The sequence below is a fragment of the Xiphias gladius genome, chromosome 21 (assembly GCF_016859285.1).
Source record: "Xiphias gladius isolate SHS-SW01 ecotype Sanya breed wild chromosome 21, ASM1685928v1, whole genome shotgun sequence".
Classification (NCBI taxonomy): Eukaryota; Metazoa; Chordata; class Actinopteri; order Istiophoriformes; family Xiphiidae; genus Xiphias; species Xiphias gladius.
The window spans coordinates 14,897,256-14,915,024 of NC_053420.1; the positions used below are offsets into that span (position 1 = coordinate 14,897,256).

Sequence of the window (17,769 nt, forward strand, 5' to 3'; positions counted from 1 at the left end):
CCTAAGAACAACCCTGACCTTTCACTCAAGGAAAGAGAGCACTTCTCATAAATCTCTGCCAGACTGGCACAGAGCAAGAGACTTTGATTGTGTAAGCACTCAGCAAGAAGAAATATTTGTACACGTTTCTACTTCGGCTTCACATCATTTTGTATTGTCAGTGAAAGGATGTATGGTTCAGAATGCACTTTGGGCTTCAGTCCAAATATTCCCCTGTGCCAAATTACCTACAACACTCTTTCTAAGACGGCTGGTATGACAATATGTAAGTTTGAATAGTATCAGTAGTTTTCATTGAATCTTACATTGAACCTTGCAGTGCAAAGTTATAGCCGGGGCACCGGCACGGACATGAACTGCGGAGGCAGTATGAGCGTTCACCAGCTGAGATAAACCCTCTCACCCGACTCTCATATACAGCTAATGGGAAACAGACACGCAATTTGTCCAGTTTATGCTTTTGTGCGCCCACACTCCTCTCCTCCTTCTCATTCTCAAATCCCACCATCTATCCATGCTCTGCCTGAGATAGCAAACCTGACACTAATGCCCTGTAGTCCATTAACACTCTCAGAGCCCCGTCTGAGCCTGCTCTATTGCTCCCTTCACATTTTACTCCACTCAACCTATCTTTCTCACAGTCCTCACCTTTACTCTTGCACCCCTTATCTGACTCTCTGTCTTTCTGTCTCCTTCCCTTCCTCCTCTCCTCCTAAAGGGTGCTTGAGCTACAACAAGACGAGCTCCTCAAGTTCAACATGTCAGTCTCCATCCATAGGGAGGACTACAACTCACATAACATTACTGTGATAGGGCTGCAGAAAATCTCCTTAGACACATGATAACAACTATAGCTCCAAGGACAGCTGTGCTCCAGCCTGTCTCCTCTAATGCAATGTCTCCCTCTACAATTGCACCTGTTACTACTGATAGGATGGCCCAACTGTTGTCCCCCCTTAACTAAATTTCCCCTAACCTCCAGCAGTTCCTCCCTCTCCAGCAGTTCCGCAACTAATGACCATTTTCATTAATAATCCATTGAATAATTTTATTTAGCCCATAAAATGTCAAAAAAAAAAAATTGCACACATACCCCAAAATGACATCCTCAAATAGATTGTTTTGTCCAACTACAGGTCCAAAACCAACTGGTATTTAATTTGCAATGATGCAAACAGAGAGGCCTATAGACTACTAGTCTGAATCACACACACACACACACACACACACACACACACCCATATATATATGTGCAATCAAATATGACAGTATTCGTCCAAAGTAGTTTCCCACCCCAAGGGTTCAAAATGGCCACCATGTGAATGAGGTCAATGGCACTGCAGTAACAAGATCCCGACACTGACAGACAAATGATAATGAATGATAGCTGTCTGAGTAAACAAGTGGAGAGGTGCCCTTGACCCGCTGTCTCCTTAATTCAGTCTGGGCTGCAAACCCCCATGACTCCCACACCTCCACCACATCTGGAAGTATGTCCAGTCTGAGGTGGAGCCCCACTCTACTATAAAAACCTATCCTTCACTTTTCTTGCGCTCCACTAAACTCTCCCAACCCTCTGCAACAACTTCACAAGATCGCACCCCGCGTGATCAAAGTCGTGTTTTAGCAAATTTCTTTTCTCATTGTCTCCCTTAGCCTCCAAAGGCCTCCTGCTTCTTGCTTGGGCATCGATAAGCCAAATGCTGTGATTACATCCCCACCTCTCCTCTGTGGAGAGAATCATTTGAACCGATTTGGTTTTGTGAGGGAGTGACAGGTAGATACTTGCTACTTAGCAACCAAACCAAAACAGTGTCATAATATATGAAACATTTACAGCTTTGCAAACATGTGATGCACACACACACACACACACACACACCCATATATATATGTGCAATCAAATATGACAGTATTCGTCCAAAGTAGTTTCCCACCCCAAGGGTTCAAAATGGCCACCATGTGAATGAGGTCAATGGCACTGCAGTAACAAGATCCCGACACTGACAGACAAATGATAATGAATGATAGCTGTCTGAGTAAACAAGTGGAGAGGTGCCCTTGACCCGCTGTCTCCTTAATTCAGTCTGGGCTGCAAACCCCCAAGGACTCCCACACCTCCACCACATCTGGAGAGTATGTCCAGTCGGGTGGAGCCTCTACATAAAGAAACCTATCCTTCACTTTCTCGCTCACTAAACTCTCCAACCCTCTGCAACAACTTCACAAGATCGCACCCCCGCGTGATCAAAGTCCATTGTTTTAGCAAATTTCTTTTCTCATTTGTCTCCACTTAGCCTCAAGGCCTCACTGCTTCTTTACTTTAGACATCAGGGGAAATAAGCCAAATGCTGTGATTACATCCCACCTCTCCTCTGTGGAGAGAATCATTTGAACCCGATTTGGTTTGTGAGGAGTGACAGGTAGATGCTGCTATGGCAACCAAACCAAAGCAGTGTCATAATGTATAGAGCTTATTTACAGAAGCTTTGCAAACATGTGAGTGCACACACACACACACACACACACACACACACACACACACACACACACACACACACAAACATAACCACATGGACCTGACATGAATATCAAAATACTCTCTCCCACTCCTCTCTTTGATTTTGAATCTTAAGAAAACCACCAAAACACCATTTCCATCTCGTTCTCTAAGTCTAACCACAACAACTGTCATCCTCTTCAGCTCCCCCGCCCTCCTGCTCCTCTTCTGCAGGTGGTGAGGTCGATCGCAGCCTGCATAATAATCTGCCTCTAATAATCAAAATCACACCTCAAGAATTATAGGCCCTATAGGGAGCTCAGGGGCCCGACAAATAACAATTACAAAAGCTACACTAACCACTTTAACTACACGAGCCCATCCAATCAAGTTCCTCAAATATATAAAAACATTACATCGCTCTAATTTACCACTGTGGCTTACGCCTATTTTTATCTTGTCTGCCTCATTTCGATCGAAAAAATACAGCTGCAGTAAGAGACACAAACTCACACCAGGATGTACAGTACACATGCAGGCACTGTCTATCACTCACCTACACACACCCACATCCATCATAGTGTGGCTGTCTTTCACTCCCTGCTGAGTGTTGGCCCCCTTTACACAGCAGAAAGAGAACTGGAAGGGCTATTTATCGAGCCTGCCAAAGCATCATTTACATACTGAAGATCCCTGAAAAAAAAACAATTAACACAAAAGGTTTTGAAAACTGCATTCCTGGAAACCTATAAATGATAGAGATTTGCTAAATTGGATGAGCTATTTCAAGCATCTGAGGATCTTAAAGTAAAAGTGCATCTATTTTTTTTTTTTTGAATAGACAATGTTGGATGACTAACAGATGGAGAACTTCTAAGCCTTGGATGGGCATTAAACTTTCTATCATCAGTACAAAAAATGAGCAGGTCCATTACAAAATTCATGTACTTTGATAAAAAGGTAAAAGCCTGTGTATATGAAAGTATGACTCCCAAGGAGCATTTTAGTTAGAAACACAAAGCTTATAATTTGGTTGTCTGCAAGGCTAACAGCAAGCAGAAGCTACTGATTATGTTTTTTCAGAAACCTGATGAAAGATTCAGCAATTTAAATCAGTTTGGGATTCTGGGGAAGGAAAAAAAGTCTGAAGTGGTCAAAACTCCCACAATACTAGTAAAATAAAAAACAACTTAATTGTAAGACCAACATGTTTCGGGTTGTGGTCATGTCAGAGTCATCAATCTTAGTTGTATTTATCAACTGTGGGACAGTGTTTTGGTAGTAGTAATTATATAAAACTTACAGAAAAAAAAAACACGATTTCTCAGAAACAAAGCTGTAATGATTGTAACCTTTAGTATCGCTAAAATTATCCAGAAGACTTATATTTGTCTTGTTGAGGTAAAATTGAGGGTATTATTGAAAGAAAACAATGGTAATAGTTTGGTGGCCACCTGAGTTGTGAGAAGCTAAAACTTCCCAGGAAGCACATGCACATGAAAATAAAAATGTATCAGAGCACAAGTTTGCATTGAAAACCTAGAAGAAGGGATTTAAAACAGATTAAATTAAATAAAACACGTGAATGCATAGTATTTGGTGAGTTATTCACACCAACAGCTAACCTCACATTGCCTGTTGGCAGCTCCCTAATATTACACTTCAGTATGTCATTGTCTTCCCCACATTCGTGACCCAAAAGCTAAATTTTCAGCCCTCGTCCTCAACCAAACGTTCCCAATGTTGTCAGACTACAGTATTCATCCAAAAGTAGACAAGCTTCCACTGTGCATGTTCATTTGGAGCATTGCTGCACCTCCACTCCCTCTTATCCTGAAGGGGCTGGAGGAGTAGATCTGCCTCTCCCCAGTAAAAATAATTAAAACTATGATTAAAGTGCCTAATAGCTAAGGACCGGAAAAAATAAATAGCAGAGTGATTATGGTTTCATTTGGATATTGTGCATTTTTATCACCACAGGGCATTCTTGCATTAATAAGTGCTTAGGCATGGGTTCTGCCAGCTCAGAAGAAACATTCAAATCCGAGAAAACTTTCAATCTAGTGCCTTTCATTGGCAGCAAAGATTTGTATGTGTATTACTCTCTGTGACAACATTAAATGATGGGGAGCCAGCAATTTATAAAGCGAAAATGACTAAAAAGGGCTACACACTGGAGACATTTTATTTCCTTTCAAGCCTGAGATACATCTTACCACTGCACTTACTGCACGTTAGCTGAGCTGGCATGTTAAACCTTTCTCTGCCTTCAGATGCATATGTCCACCCACTCCTTCCTTATGCACCCCCCCCGTCACTCCCTCACTGTTGTGCCTTCCTCACAAGGAACGTCAGGGCACTTTAGAGACCCCCCGCTCCCCTTTCGCCTTTTGAGTGTGCTAAAACAGCACGCCCCTGCTGTGGGCGGCATACTTGGTGCTCTCCTCCCTCAGCGCACACTGTCAACCTCTTATCAACACGCAAATAGAGAGGGTGTGAGTGTAGAGTAAAGGCAGAGGAGGAGAGGGAGATAAAAAGAGAAAGAAACAGAAAAGAAGGACACTATATTTAGCACTGGAGCTGTCGCCTTCAGTCTTTCTCTCCTGAATAATCATAGTTTGACAGCATGTATCCTGCAGAGCAGAGGTTGCTGGAATTCTCTAACCCCTCCCCTTCTCCACCGGCAGCATCTCTGGAGAGAAAGTAGCAAAGTATTGTAATAATTGCTGCAGGCTTGCATGCCACAGCCAACACACATTATGCCTTGGAAACATTTTTCAGTGCCCTGACATTCAGTGGTGGACATAATAGGGAGGAGAGGCAGTTTTGGACTATAGACTGCTACCAACAGGTACGATGCCGTATGCATACCAAGAGAACAAACTGCATCCGCGCAGTGTATGTAAAAATAAGCAGTAATGTGATGTGACCAAACGTGACCAAAAGACATTTAAAAAAGGCGTTCTGCCCTCCACTATTTCTCAGAATTTGAATGCATGTAGGACAGGGACAGTAAAAGGCTGAGATAAACTTGTTACCGCTGATGTTTATCTGCTGGGAAAGAAGTAAACAAGCACAGCTGGTAGGTAGCAGGGCACAGAGGATGTGAATTAGATAATGCTGTATGCGAGTGGATCAAATGGTCCGCAATGGACTTTGGCCAGAGCCAAAAGCTTCTTTGCTTTTGTGGAAAAACAAATAGACCAGTGCTTCTGCTACTTTCTGCTTGTTTTCAGAAAATAACACATCACGTATTATTAATTTTAGAAAAAATATTGCTACTGCATGCCATTCATTTCCAAAAGGATTAACTAGTTAAACTTCTTTCCTTTAATAGCCTCAACAGTATTATCCCCTCTCATTTTCAAAAATCCAGATTGCATAACTACTGACACTTTTTTTTTTTTTTACCATTGATGGAAATCGGATACATTCTTAATATTTTTCCATATTTGCTCAAAGAAATCATGGGTGGAAAATATCCATCCAGACATTGTTTGTTGAACATTTCTGCCTTTTCTTACCCCAGCTTGTTTCAAATCAATGTGACTGATTCTGAAAAAATGATGAAGAGAAAGTGGATGTTACAGGTTTTGGATTGCTGTAAATGTATTATTAAGCCATGTATGAGTGCAATTACTTCAAAACCAATGCATGGGACAGTTGAAAAAAAAAAAACTTGTTAAAAAAATTAGGTGTAAGAATAATATATCAATCCAAAAATCTTCTCTCTAAAGAAAATGTATTACCAATGTATTTCTACATACATCGTATTTCAATGTATGTCTCGTTATGTTTAACACCTTTGATGATGCATGCAATATTAAGTGATTCAAGTAATGCACTGCGGTGTTTTATGTGGTCTGATAATACGGCTAATTAATGACGTTAGTTTTGTAGCAGAACAGCAGGAGGGTTTCTGGGTTAGGAGAGCGACGTACTCGCAGACTGCAGGCATTTAGAATATCCCCTGTGATTAACCAATCACAGTAACAGGTTTCCCGCAGCCTGTTCACCTTTGTTTGAAGGAGACAGATCGAAACAACTCAAGCAGTTCGCAGATGTGTATTTAAATGACTAGTGGTGGCACATGGACTTTGCATGTCTTTTTTCTTTACAGAAGAAGAAAAGCACCTTGTCTATCAGGTTTGTCTGGACTTCACTGGCCAGACTAAAGATCCATCGGGAGTAGCCAGGGTTCGTCTGCTGGCAGACAGGTTAGCTATGGATAAGCTTTCAGCAGCTCATTGATTGCTAAGACGTGATTGCAGCAAGGCTTGGCTGAGGCACTTAGCTCTGTCTCCAGTGTCACAATAATAACTGAGCAGGCTGGGCGAGGTACAAGGATATAAACTTTGCTTTGGTATCCTTCTAACAATCCAGGGAGAAGGTGTGGTGTAGTATCTCATGGCAAGGCATGGATGAATATGACCATAATTCTGTCTTTCAGCAGAGAAGTAACAAGGACAGCAATAGTACAGGACCACCCACACAGAGGAATGTCACACTGATATAACTGGAAGAAGACAGAGGGTTCTTCTCGTGTACTATATATACTTAAATCTGCCTATAGAACATAGTCTGTGGAAGATGAGGTCTATTGTTGTAGAATCAGAAATAGAACAAGCAGTAAATTCATACTCAGTAGCAGTTCCTAATTATTCAAAGAAAAAAGAGGCGGAGGAGATCTTGACATTTCTGATCTTAACTCTGAAAACTGTCAGGAGAGATGAGCCGATAGTGAAGCCTTTGTTCAGGCGTGACAATTATCAACCCATTACGTGGGACAAAAAGACTGTTGGGGAGAGTGCAAAGGCTGATGTAACCTTAAGATTGTCCCTTAGAATTAGTCCAGTTACAGGACTGTCTACATGGCTTTATCCTTTCTCGCCAGGATTTCTTCCCAGAGCTAACATTGTACCCAGGTGTTACACCGAGAACTAAAGAGGCCAAAGAAAAATAAAGTTAAACACTTTCAAATGTGCCTGAGGATTAGTCTAACAAGCTATTACTTGTTAATATGGTGCCATTCTCCCACAGTCTGAGGGCAGTTAACCTCGGGTGTGACTGGCTTCTGTTTGAAGGGTCACAACCTCGCAGAGCCCTGCGCACTAAAATAGCATGTGATTATAGACCTTGTTTAAAAGTAAATATAGGAGTTCTGAGCAGCTGATCTAAGCTGGCCTTGTGCAGTCTTCATGAGAAAAAAAATACACCTACATTGCTGCACAAATGTGACTTTTTCCTTTTTGTAATAATGTCAGTAAATTTAATAACCAAAAAAAAAGTTATGGTTTAGAATATAGCATGCTGTGGGTGTTTTTACTTCTACTCTTTTTGTAAAACAGACAATGTTTGGTTTGAGAGATGCATCGTTGTCTGGCGTTTTGTACGTGTGCTATTTTTCAACTCTTTTGAAGTCAGGCTTGATGATCTATCCCTAAGAGCTTTGAATGGACATTCCTTTCGCGTTAGCCTCCGTTTGTTCTCTTGGTCCTTATCACAGTTAATAACTCAGCCTGCACTAACAGACTCAGCTGCTACTTTGGGAACCTCAAAAGACAAAATTATCAGCTTAGGTTGCTTATGGTTATTTACATGGTAAACCTTAGTTTTAAAAAATACTGGTAGTAAAAACTTACTTAATGGATAATTTTTTTAAAATCGTGTAGATATGGAGAATTAACATCTTGTAAGCGCAGAATTCTCTGGCAGAGTTTATTTGATTAGTGAATAAAGGGGAATGATGAAACAACTCTTACTAATATGGTACAAAAATTATTTGTTCAAAAAATAAAGTCGGAACCGAATACCAAAGCAAAGGATTTTCTTAGACTCTGTGCCGGAACTTAAACTTGAGCTGCTACGTCACAGTGATGTTACATTTGATCTCATTTGGTCAGGCTTTTAAGCATGAAAATCCTTCAGCTTTTTGTGAGTTTGAGGAAAACTTGCAATATAAAGAGCTCAGTAAAAAACAGACACAGCTGAAAAGTAACAATTAATAAATGTCAGTGTATGTAGAATGGAATGTTTACAGCAAGTATTTATGGCAGATAGTCACACTGAAATGCAGTCCTAATACTGCATATACTGTATATCATACAAGATATTCTAATTCTTCTTTAGAGAAAATGTGTGTGCATATCTATGTATATAACCCGGTGTCTGTAGCTTTGATAGAGGGCAAATGTTTAAAAAGCAAAGACAAAGTGTGGGTTCTCTTGTGTCAAAGTTTTGGATTTCAGCCAAAAGCATTTCAAAAATTCTCTACCAGCTTCATAAAATGCAAATAATCAGTGGAAAGTGAAAGTGTGTAACCTTTACAGATCGACATCTGAGGCTGGGTCAAAGACAGAGGCAAACTCAACAACGCAAGCCATTCTCTTAGCTGCTACAGTTGGCAGACTACATGTGTAGCTTGTCTTGTTGTTTTGTTTTATCATCAAAATTGAAATGCTTATTAAAACTTAACTGGAGTATGTTATCAGGAGGCACTTATTACAAGTGAAACAAATCTGTATGTCAGCACTAGACAGATATTATGAAACCTAAAGCCAATTATTTAGTTAAGTACACTGGCACATAAAATATTAATACAAACACATTACAGAGCTATTCCCAGCAGTACAGTGCAAAACCATTACAATTAGTGAATGCACAGCTTAGGTGCATTTCTAGTCTCCAGCTATCTGAAGTTGCTCTGTGAGGCATAAAGTAACCTCCAAAACTAATTAAAAACAAAAAGGAACTCAATTAAACGAAACGGAAAATAAATGACCTCTTTTCTACCAAGCAAATGTGAAATCGGTCGAGTGTGAAATCCAACTCGATTAGAGACAGAGAGAAAAAGATGGGACTTGAGAAGTGGAGAGAGAGAAAACAAACAGGTAAGCAAAAATATCCGAGAAGAAGGCGGGACTGAGAGAGGACAAACCTTCACTGACAAAGCCCGTCAATTAAAAAGTGTTTTCATCCGCTTAACAAAAGACCACAAAATGAACTAACACAAAGCAAATTAAAGCAAGTAAGTCATGCCTGCTGTTCCAGGACAGACTATGGTTTTTTTGACAAAAACACAGTAGCAATACTTGACAGGTCATAGACATTATAAAAAAGTATGATTTTCCACAACAGTATTCATTATTAATACGTGATATCAGTTCTTTTGATTCCTAAAAGTTCGTACTCAAGCAAACTTTCGGCCCAGAGCTGAGATCTAAAGTGTGGTGATCTCGTGAAAAGACTCGGATCTGAACCCCTCAGAGGATCATTAAAATCTTTTTCAGAGGCAGATACAATAAACCTTTACATGGACATGATGACTACACCGGCACTGGAATGACAAAGCACTGGAGACTGCACCACTAAGACCTATTTTAACAGGACAGTTCAGCACATACAGGGTCTCATGTGGCACTGGCGAACATTCATAACATGCTGGATCCACGCCCTGAGTGTGTGCCCAGCCAAGTGTTAAATCTGACTTGATTTCAGAAGGGAGCCGAGGTCACACAAAGGCCTGTTTGGGGAACTAATAGCAGCCAGGCGATTAAATGAAGACATATTCTCTGGCCCTGAATAGTCAGGACAATCAGTAGCACATCTTATCCCCCTCATCGGCACACAATCAAACTCTCTGTTAGGGACTTAACGAACAAATGCCAGGTTTGCAGAGCCATGAATTCAAGTGGTGCCAATAGTTTACCCAGTGCAGCTGTTGAACAAAACCAAGAAATCAAAGACTGCTGACAGAAGCGAATGTCACACCAGTAATCAAATCTACATGTGTGTAGACAGACAGAAACAGCAGTATTTCGAGTGCCTTACCTTTGAAGGACAGGAAGATCCTTGGAGCAGAGAGGGGCTCGTTAGAGGTGGGCGGCCCCCCGGATGACAAGGCCAGAAGGGCCAGCAGCCAGCACAGTTTGTCCCACAACATTGTCCCTCTGTTTGTTAACCGGGGAGACGAGAGAGTCCAGGAGCTGAGGGACAGAGAGGGATGAGCGTCAGACAATAAGCAAGCACTTTCCCCTCACGAACCAATTACAGCCACCGAATGCACCGTACTAATGAGCTGCAATAAGCAGTCAGTTTGCTTCCTCACGGACAATGCTACATAGTTAGGCGTTTTGGTACTGAAGTCATAAATACCAAGAAAAGAACATCAAGCAAGGAGTGAGGCACAAAGCCAAAAACTGGCCTTCTGTGGGCTGCATCTGCTGGGCATATTGGTTGGGTATCTGGCGGGGTGGGGGTCAAAATGCTTAACTAGTATTTTGGCCGAGTAACTTAACTCGAACCGTGAAACCTGAGGGCTATAGGGGTAGGGGAAGAAACTCCGTTGGCCCAGAAATGAGTCTTTCATCATTGCTGCTGGATTTTTCGGAAGAATCTCTGTGCCCCCGTGCCCTCCCTGGCCTTCCACAGTAATTCTGCGTGCTATGAAGGCGACCGTGTGAATGGACGGTCTCCTTCCCGCTGGGAGAGCCGGACGGAGCTGCCGCCGCTGCCCGCACCTCGCCACTGTACTGAAGCGGGACGTGTTGGTGCAAGCGGCAAGGGCACCGGTCAAGGGGGGGGGACGAATCATCCCAACTGCTTCAACCCCAGGAGCTGAACTTTACCAGGCAGCACACGGAGGTGCTCGTTAAGCCTGAGCAGTAGCGCTGCTCACAGATGCAAGCACAAAGCGCGTCAACACGCTGTTACCCGCCACAAAGGGAGCTGAAGATGATAATGTCCCCATAAAAGGATCTGAAGACTCAGCTTCCGGACGAGGTGACACAACTAGGTGCGAAATGCCAGCACACAACGCACACACGCGCAAACTCGTAGAAAGGAATAGCTGTGCCAAAAACCGTTTGGAAACAATAAAAACAACTTTAGCGCCGTGTTTCACTTTAATTATCCTCGCACGGCACTGATCTCCCTGTAAACGTGGATCTGAGTCGGGGGTCAAACTGCCTGTCAGGGCTTCAGAGTCAAGTTCCGCACTGAGCCCCGAGGGCAGAGCCCCGAAGCTTAACCGAAATAAAGCCTGACTGCCCTTTGAGTTATGAGGACGTGAACACGAACCACGTGTCATTTATTTTTACGAGTACGAACCGAGGATTTTGAATCGCCACAGGTATTACCGGGGACCAGCGATAAACACGGCAGATTTCTGAAGATAACACCATCACACGCAGCAAAAACTTTCAGTCTCTCAAAACTCACATTGCCCACCAAAGACACACACACACACACACACACACACACACACACACACACACACACACACACACACACACACACACACACACACACACACACACACACACACACACACACACACACAGTACTTGAACTTGAATGCACACTAACCCATGGGGAGAAAAAATGAGGTCCCCGCGAGGTAAAGGCTGCTTTTGGAGGGTTAAGACTCGGCTTTAGGGTTAGGGTTAGAATTAGGTTTAGGTTTAGGTTAGGGTAAGGGCTGGGGTTAGGCATTTGTTTGGAGAAGCGGCTAGAGAATGCATGATGTCGACGAGTGTCCCCACGGGGACAGGGGAACAAATCTGTGTGCCCCTGGCTCCTGCAGTATTTGAAAATAGTAGCTGTTTGGGAGAATAACTCGTTTGAGCCTCCCACGCGCCAGAGAAGACAAACCAAAATATAAATGATTCAAATAAACCATTCCAAATATTCAGGACAAAATCATTTTACTGCACTTTTAAAATATATTTCATACACTATCTTGCACAAGCAGCGCGGGGATGATTCGTTTTTGATCGACTCCACCAAATTTGGTTTCCACTGATTTATCTGTCTCGATAGAAATCATTAATTTGACTTGTCATGTATCCAAGCAGCACTTGCATTATGACCTACCTTCTAGTTGCGTCCAGTGAATATTGTGATAAAGCCGGTCAACATTTAAAAACATCCACCCAGATCCTTTGAGCTCCTCTGTCCGCACGCAGGAGTATCAGTGTATCCGCCGCAGATCCTGCACGATTATCCCAGAGCCAAACAAAGCTTGGATTTAAATTAACTTGACGCAGCGGCTTTAACTTGAAGAGATCTCTAAATCGCATCAACAGATTCTGTATTTTCCCCTGAAGGCGGTTAGAAACAAAGAGTTGCTCCTGGAGGTGAGTGGCGGAGAAGGAGGCTCAGCCGTGCGCAGCGGCGCTCAAGTGTGTAGAGCAGGGAAGCGGCTTCTGCAGGTGGATAGACTGAGGTCTCCCGGCGGTGGACACACCCTTGGGGGAGGGAGCCTACCTTAGCATCCCCGCGCTCCGTCCCGCCCCAAAACCTGACACAAGCCAAGTCTGCTCTGCGTCCTCGCATACTCCAGGGGGACAAAGGTAAACTCACTTGAAACGGTGGAGAACGAGCTGTACGAGTCGTTTAAATTACAGCAGCATGAGATGGGGGGAAGTCTCTTCGGCATTGGAAAGTGGAGTTGTCCAAAATTTTCTGCTACAATCAAATTAAAAATAATAATAATAATAATAATAAAAACCCCATAGGTTTGATTAAATCTCTTTTAAATTACTTTAAAGGCGTTTTGCAACAGATATTTGATTATGCGCCTGCATTGTCTTCATGTTTCCCACTGACCAGTAATTATCATAACACATCTCCCATATCTTGAGACTTGGAATTTAGGTTATTTTCTTCCTATAGTGTCAGAGCAAAGTTTCCCCTAAGGCTACCTCTACTTACAGTACGTCAGTGTGATCTTGTTGCCCAGAGGTTGATTCAAAGTGTTGAAGTTAAATGTTGAGATGAAACCTAAAGCCCTCAATAGGTTAGAATGAGCCAATCTGTTTTCATGTCCATTGTCTTTGACGACAAAAAGTATTCTCATTAAGATACAGATTGAGATCAAGATAGATTCAGAGAAAAACAAGCAAAGACATTCAAACACGTTTAATTTGTTGTGGAGCTCCCACAGTGTAACATTTCCAGTTTAAATATCCCCATAATGACTTAATTACAGAATAAACAGTGCAAAGTACACATACTCACTGTAATACAAAACACATGGGAACTTGCGTCAGTGTATTTTGGGCTTTGTTTCGTCTGAAGTAGGCAATATTTTGCTATGACAATTTCATGATCAAACAACCTGCTTTCAAGCTGGAGCATTAAGTGCCGAGCTTCGATGTTACAGTTCTAAGGGTGATGCTTTTCTTGAGGAGAACTATTCCTTTGGAAGTCAAGAGGAAGCCTTCTTTTTATGGCTGTTTCAGTTAAAAAATAGGACTGAGGTCATTTCACAACTTGATTAGCCTATGACTGCCATCTACTGATTTTTATTTGCTGACTGGAGCCAGCATCGAGTTGTGCTGAGAGGCTTTCAGATGCCCGGTCCGAGCCAAACAATTGTTCAGTATCTGCTGGTGTTGGCAGTCTCACAGTATGGAACAGTGTTTGCTTTTTGAAGGAAGTATGAATCACTTACTATATTTTGACTCAGGCAGAGAAGAAAGAAAAACAAGCAGACAATGATTTCAGATGAAGAGAAACGTTTTTATGTGATGCTAACAGCTGCTGTCTAACATTCGAGCAAAACAGGAATTTGACTGATATTCATATAAGAAACTGTTGAAAAGTGGCCAGATGCAGATAAGGTAGATTTCCTCCGACACCTCGGCGACATGACAGAGGATCACTGGCTCGAGCCTCAGATAGGCATCAGATATTCATGGGCAAATGGAGCCTTAAATCTTTTAATCTCGCTCGATCCCTCCCCTGATCACGCTGGCTTATTTTGCTTTGTATCCAGTCAATGCACAACGCAGCTGACGCCCAGTGTGCATGCTTATTATTCCATAAATGATAAATACAGTAGCTTAGGTTTCATGCAGTCTAAGGGACACTGCAATTGCAGAAATGTATATAATCAGATAGGAATTTGGCAGATACACAGACTTTCTTTCACTTAATCATGGCTGTAGAGTTGATTTACTGTTCCTTCTGTTTTTGTTAGGCCACCAGATATTGTCACAGTGACAGACCATAGAACCTGCTCTACCACAAAACCTACCATGTGATAATTTCACTAAAACTTACTTGCAAAATACCCATGTAGCTGACATTTGACATGCAATATTTACAAGTTAAATTTGTCATTAAGTCAGTCAAAATGTAACTATGCTCTGTGTCCTTTTCAGATCCTTTGTAATGAGGGTAATAAGTCGGATTCATTAAAAAAAGGGATGCGAAGCCCCTTTATACCGATTGCCCCACAGTGGATCTCTGGTTGTGACTTTTCTGTCCTTTGAAAGATGTCTTGGAAAGACAATTATTGCATTAGTCCGTTCAAAAGAGGCTTTGTGGTGCGACTCCAGGCTTTGATGCTCAGAGCAGAGAAAGGAAGAGAGCTCAGCATCAGCATTTGCCATTAAAAGTGTTAAATTTCCCTTGATACCAGCAAAGAGCTCTGGGAAACAATTACCGCCACACTTACAAGCTCACGCACACAAGGCAGAAGATACTGATATGTTTCAGTCCATCTGAACCTTTGACGAGCTTGAAAAACCATCAGACTTTCCTTTACAGAGGCAAACAGCTTGACATGCGCAGGTTGGTGTTCATGTTTGAAGGGTGGTCCTTGCACCAGACTGTAAAGCTCCAAATAAATGACAACCTTGATAAATATCTGGAACAAAACTCCCAATCCCATATGAGTCAGCATGAATACTCCGTAAAACAATAAAATCACTTTTCCCAAATTTCACCTATCAGCAGTTTAAGCAACGTCCAATCAAAATGTGTGTGGCTCAGCCAATTCTAATTGTGTCATTACTGATACAGTTTTTGTTTTCCCAGCTCTATCTGTTCCTTCTTTTCTTTTCTCTTTTTGCCTTCCCTTCTCTGTCTCGAAGCCAACAGCTGCATGTTGTTTCCTATATTTCTTTTTAATCAACAATATTATTCCCATCTTCAGGCCTCTGGTGGCCTCACCATCTGTCACTTGCGTGAGACAAGAGCAAAGCAATTATTGAATCCTGGCTTTGAGGAGCGCCCGCCTTCATAAAAGTCCCTCATGCTTTCCAGTTTTTCCTCTACCGTTGCTTTCTCTAGCAGCTATCTGAGGAGTAAAATGTGAAAGATGATGTTGAAACTGAAGATCACCTTCAGGTGCCAGACCACAGAGGCAACACATTTAGAGAAATTCTGCGAAAAGCAGCCATTAAGGCCTTTTGTTCTGTAGAGGAGATGCCAGGTTTATAAATCTGAGTTTTTAATACTGCTGGTGGGACTCAATTCTTCTTTCTCTTCAGAAGTTTTGTTGCAGATATTACATCACTTACTTGCCAATTTTCACACTGTGTGTTTTACTGCAAGTTGAACATCTATTTAAAAATGCTGAATTTTTTCTGGAGGACATGGAGGCAACGCTGCATAGATTATTGTTATCACTCTTACCGAGTTCGCTGAGGATTGTTCATAAGAACCATTTTAAATGTATTTTATCCACTGCAACGCTGTAACGTGGAAATAATTCACAACAATATTAACATTTAATGAGAAGACACACGGTGGTATTCATGGAAACAGGTGTCAGTGGGGAATACAAATCCAAGCAGTATAAGAGCTAGGGTCACTTGCTCACATGAGTTTCATTACATTCAGTGCATTCTCCTCTAGCCTTTGCCATCAATGACTCCACCAGCCATGGGAAGTAATTTTAACAGGCAGTGACAATCTTAACCTCTATCTGCTGGCTTCACCACATGATGGGAGGCAATTATCAGCCGGTCATTACTGATGAGGTGAAGAAACAAGTGCGTCCACACACTGCTGTGCACATCTGCATGCACACACACACACACACCTAAACAATACAGACAGATGTGAGTGCACACACATCCTCACACAATTGACCGTGCAAACTACACTGGCAGCACACATACAGAGGCAGAGGATGCCGTGACACACAGAATGGCCCTCAGCGCTCTCTGAGGGACACAGAATTTAATGAGGGAACATGTACTCATCCCTCCAACTCACCGGGAGAGCTGTTACCTTTTGGTGTGGCAAGATATTAAAAATTCACACTGTTTCTGCAGCGCTTTGACTAGTATGGTAGCATGCTCATTAGCATTTAAATGGGAAAAAGATAAGACCGCACTTCGCAGAGTCATACCTCTATCACAAAGCTGGTAGACAGAGAAGAAAACTTGAATCAGGTCCTGAAAATTTTGGCTCTTTTTAGACACCTGAGAATGGAAATAATTACATCTTATTACTGTTGTTGCGTCATTATCTGTTTAATTCTTCTTTTCTATCATGACTGTCATAACTATCATAATAACATTCTACATGTTAGAGTAAGTTATAAGATGTGGAAATAATGTGATGGAGAACAAACTCAAACATAAACCATCGCCACTGGGAGAAGTTTTTGAAAAGTCCAATTTCTAAAGACAGAGGGCAACAGTGATTTATCAGAAATTACACGGCATTTTCCTGTTCATGTAGTTGGTAGCGAAACAATTAGAAAAAGTTAATTGAATATAAAAACTCTAATAAAAGTGTTGACCCTGACCTCAGTCTCTTGTTTTTGGAGCAGTTCCAGGTATTCTGTCTTGTCACTGTAATTTTAGAACCACATTTCTGTCTTTTTCTTTTCAATAAATACAGCAGTATTTGTCTGTCTTTCGTCCAGTACATTCGTGCCTGCAGGAGGTACTTTCACTCCCTGTTTGGAGATTCCCATACTGTTTAGTTTGTGAGTGAACCCGAACTAGAAAAGTACTTGTGATTTTTTTCTATTTTTGTTGGCCTTACATGATGCTGGAAATGTTGACTTTAACAATTAAAGAGTCAAGACACTATAGAGCCCAAACAATAGTCTCACTGTAAAGCTAACAAATACAGAGGAAAATGATGCTACTTGCTAGTGAATCTATAATATGCCAAATATTTATGCTGCAATGCAAATTCTGTTTAGTGTGTACATTTCTCCCTTTGATTACTCACACATGACATGACTTTTGAGATTAATGGAACTCTTTTCTTCAAGAATATTTTTCCCACCCAGATCACACCGCGTTTCGCCGATTGTTATTTTTCTGATCATATTTGTTCCTCCGTCTTTTGTCACAGAAGCTGACTATGACTCAGCTGGAGCTTTAGCAGGGCTAAAAATGGGACAGCTGTCTTTTTGAAATGACACAAGTTTGCCTCATTGTATCTAGCTCACACATCTCCTGCCTGGGAACAGTGGGAGGAGGGCAGCTGTGGTGGGATGATTTGGTATGAATTAA

General features: G+C 41.8%; 1 protein-coding gene across 2 annotated transcripts in view; it reads right to left on the minus strand.

Annotated features, from left to right (window-relative positions):
• sema3fa (sema domain, immunoglobulin domain (Ig), short basic domain, secreted, (semaphorin) 3Fa) overlaps nucleotides 1-12,686 on the minus strand; it is a 52,626-nt gene extending 39,940 nt beyond the window's left edge. Inside the window, exons 1-2 of one of the 2 annotated variants that reach the window (XM_040159804.1) lie at nucleotides 12,374-12,686; nucleotides 10,331-10,485 (exon numbers count right to left, since the gene is read on the minus strand). In XM_040159804.1, coding sequence (XP_040015738.1) covers nucleotides 10,331-10,442 — 112 coding nt within the window. In that variant the 5' untranslated portion in view covers nucleotides 10,443-10,485; nucleotides 12,374-12,686. Of the gene's footprint in view, nucleotides 1-10,330; nucleotides 10,486-10,797; nucleotides 10,882-12,373 lie in introns of those variants that run through there. The other variant, XM_040159803.1, reaches the window with a different exon arrangement.
• Between the last annotated feature and the right edge of the window lie 5,083 nt (nucleotides 12,687-17,769).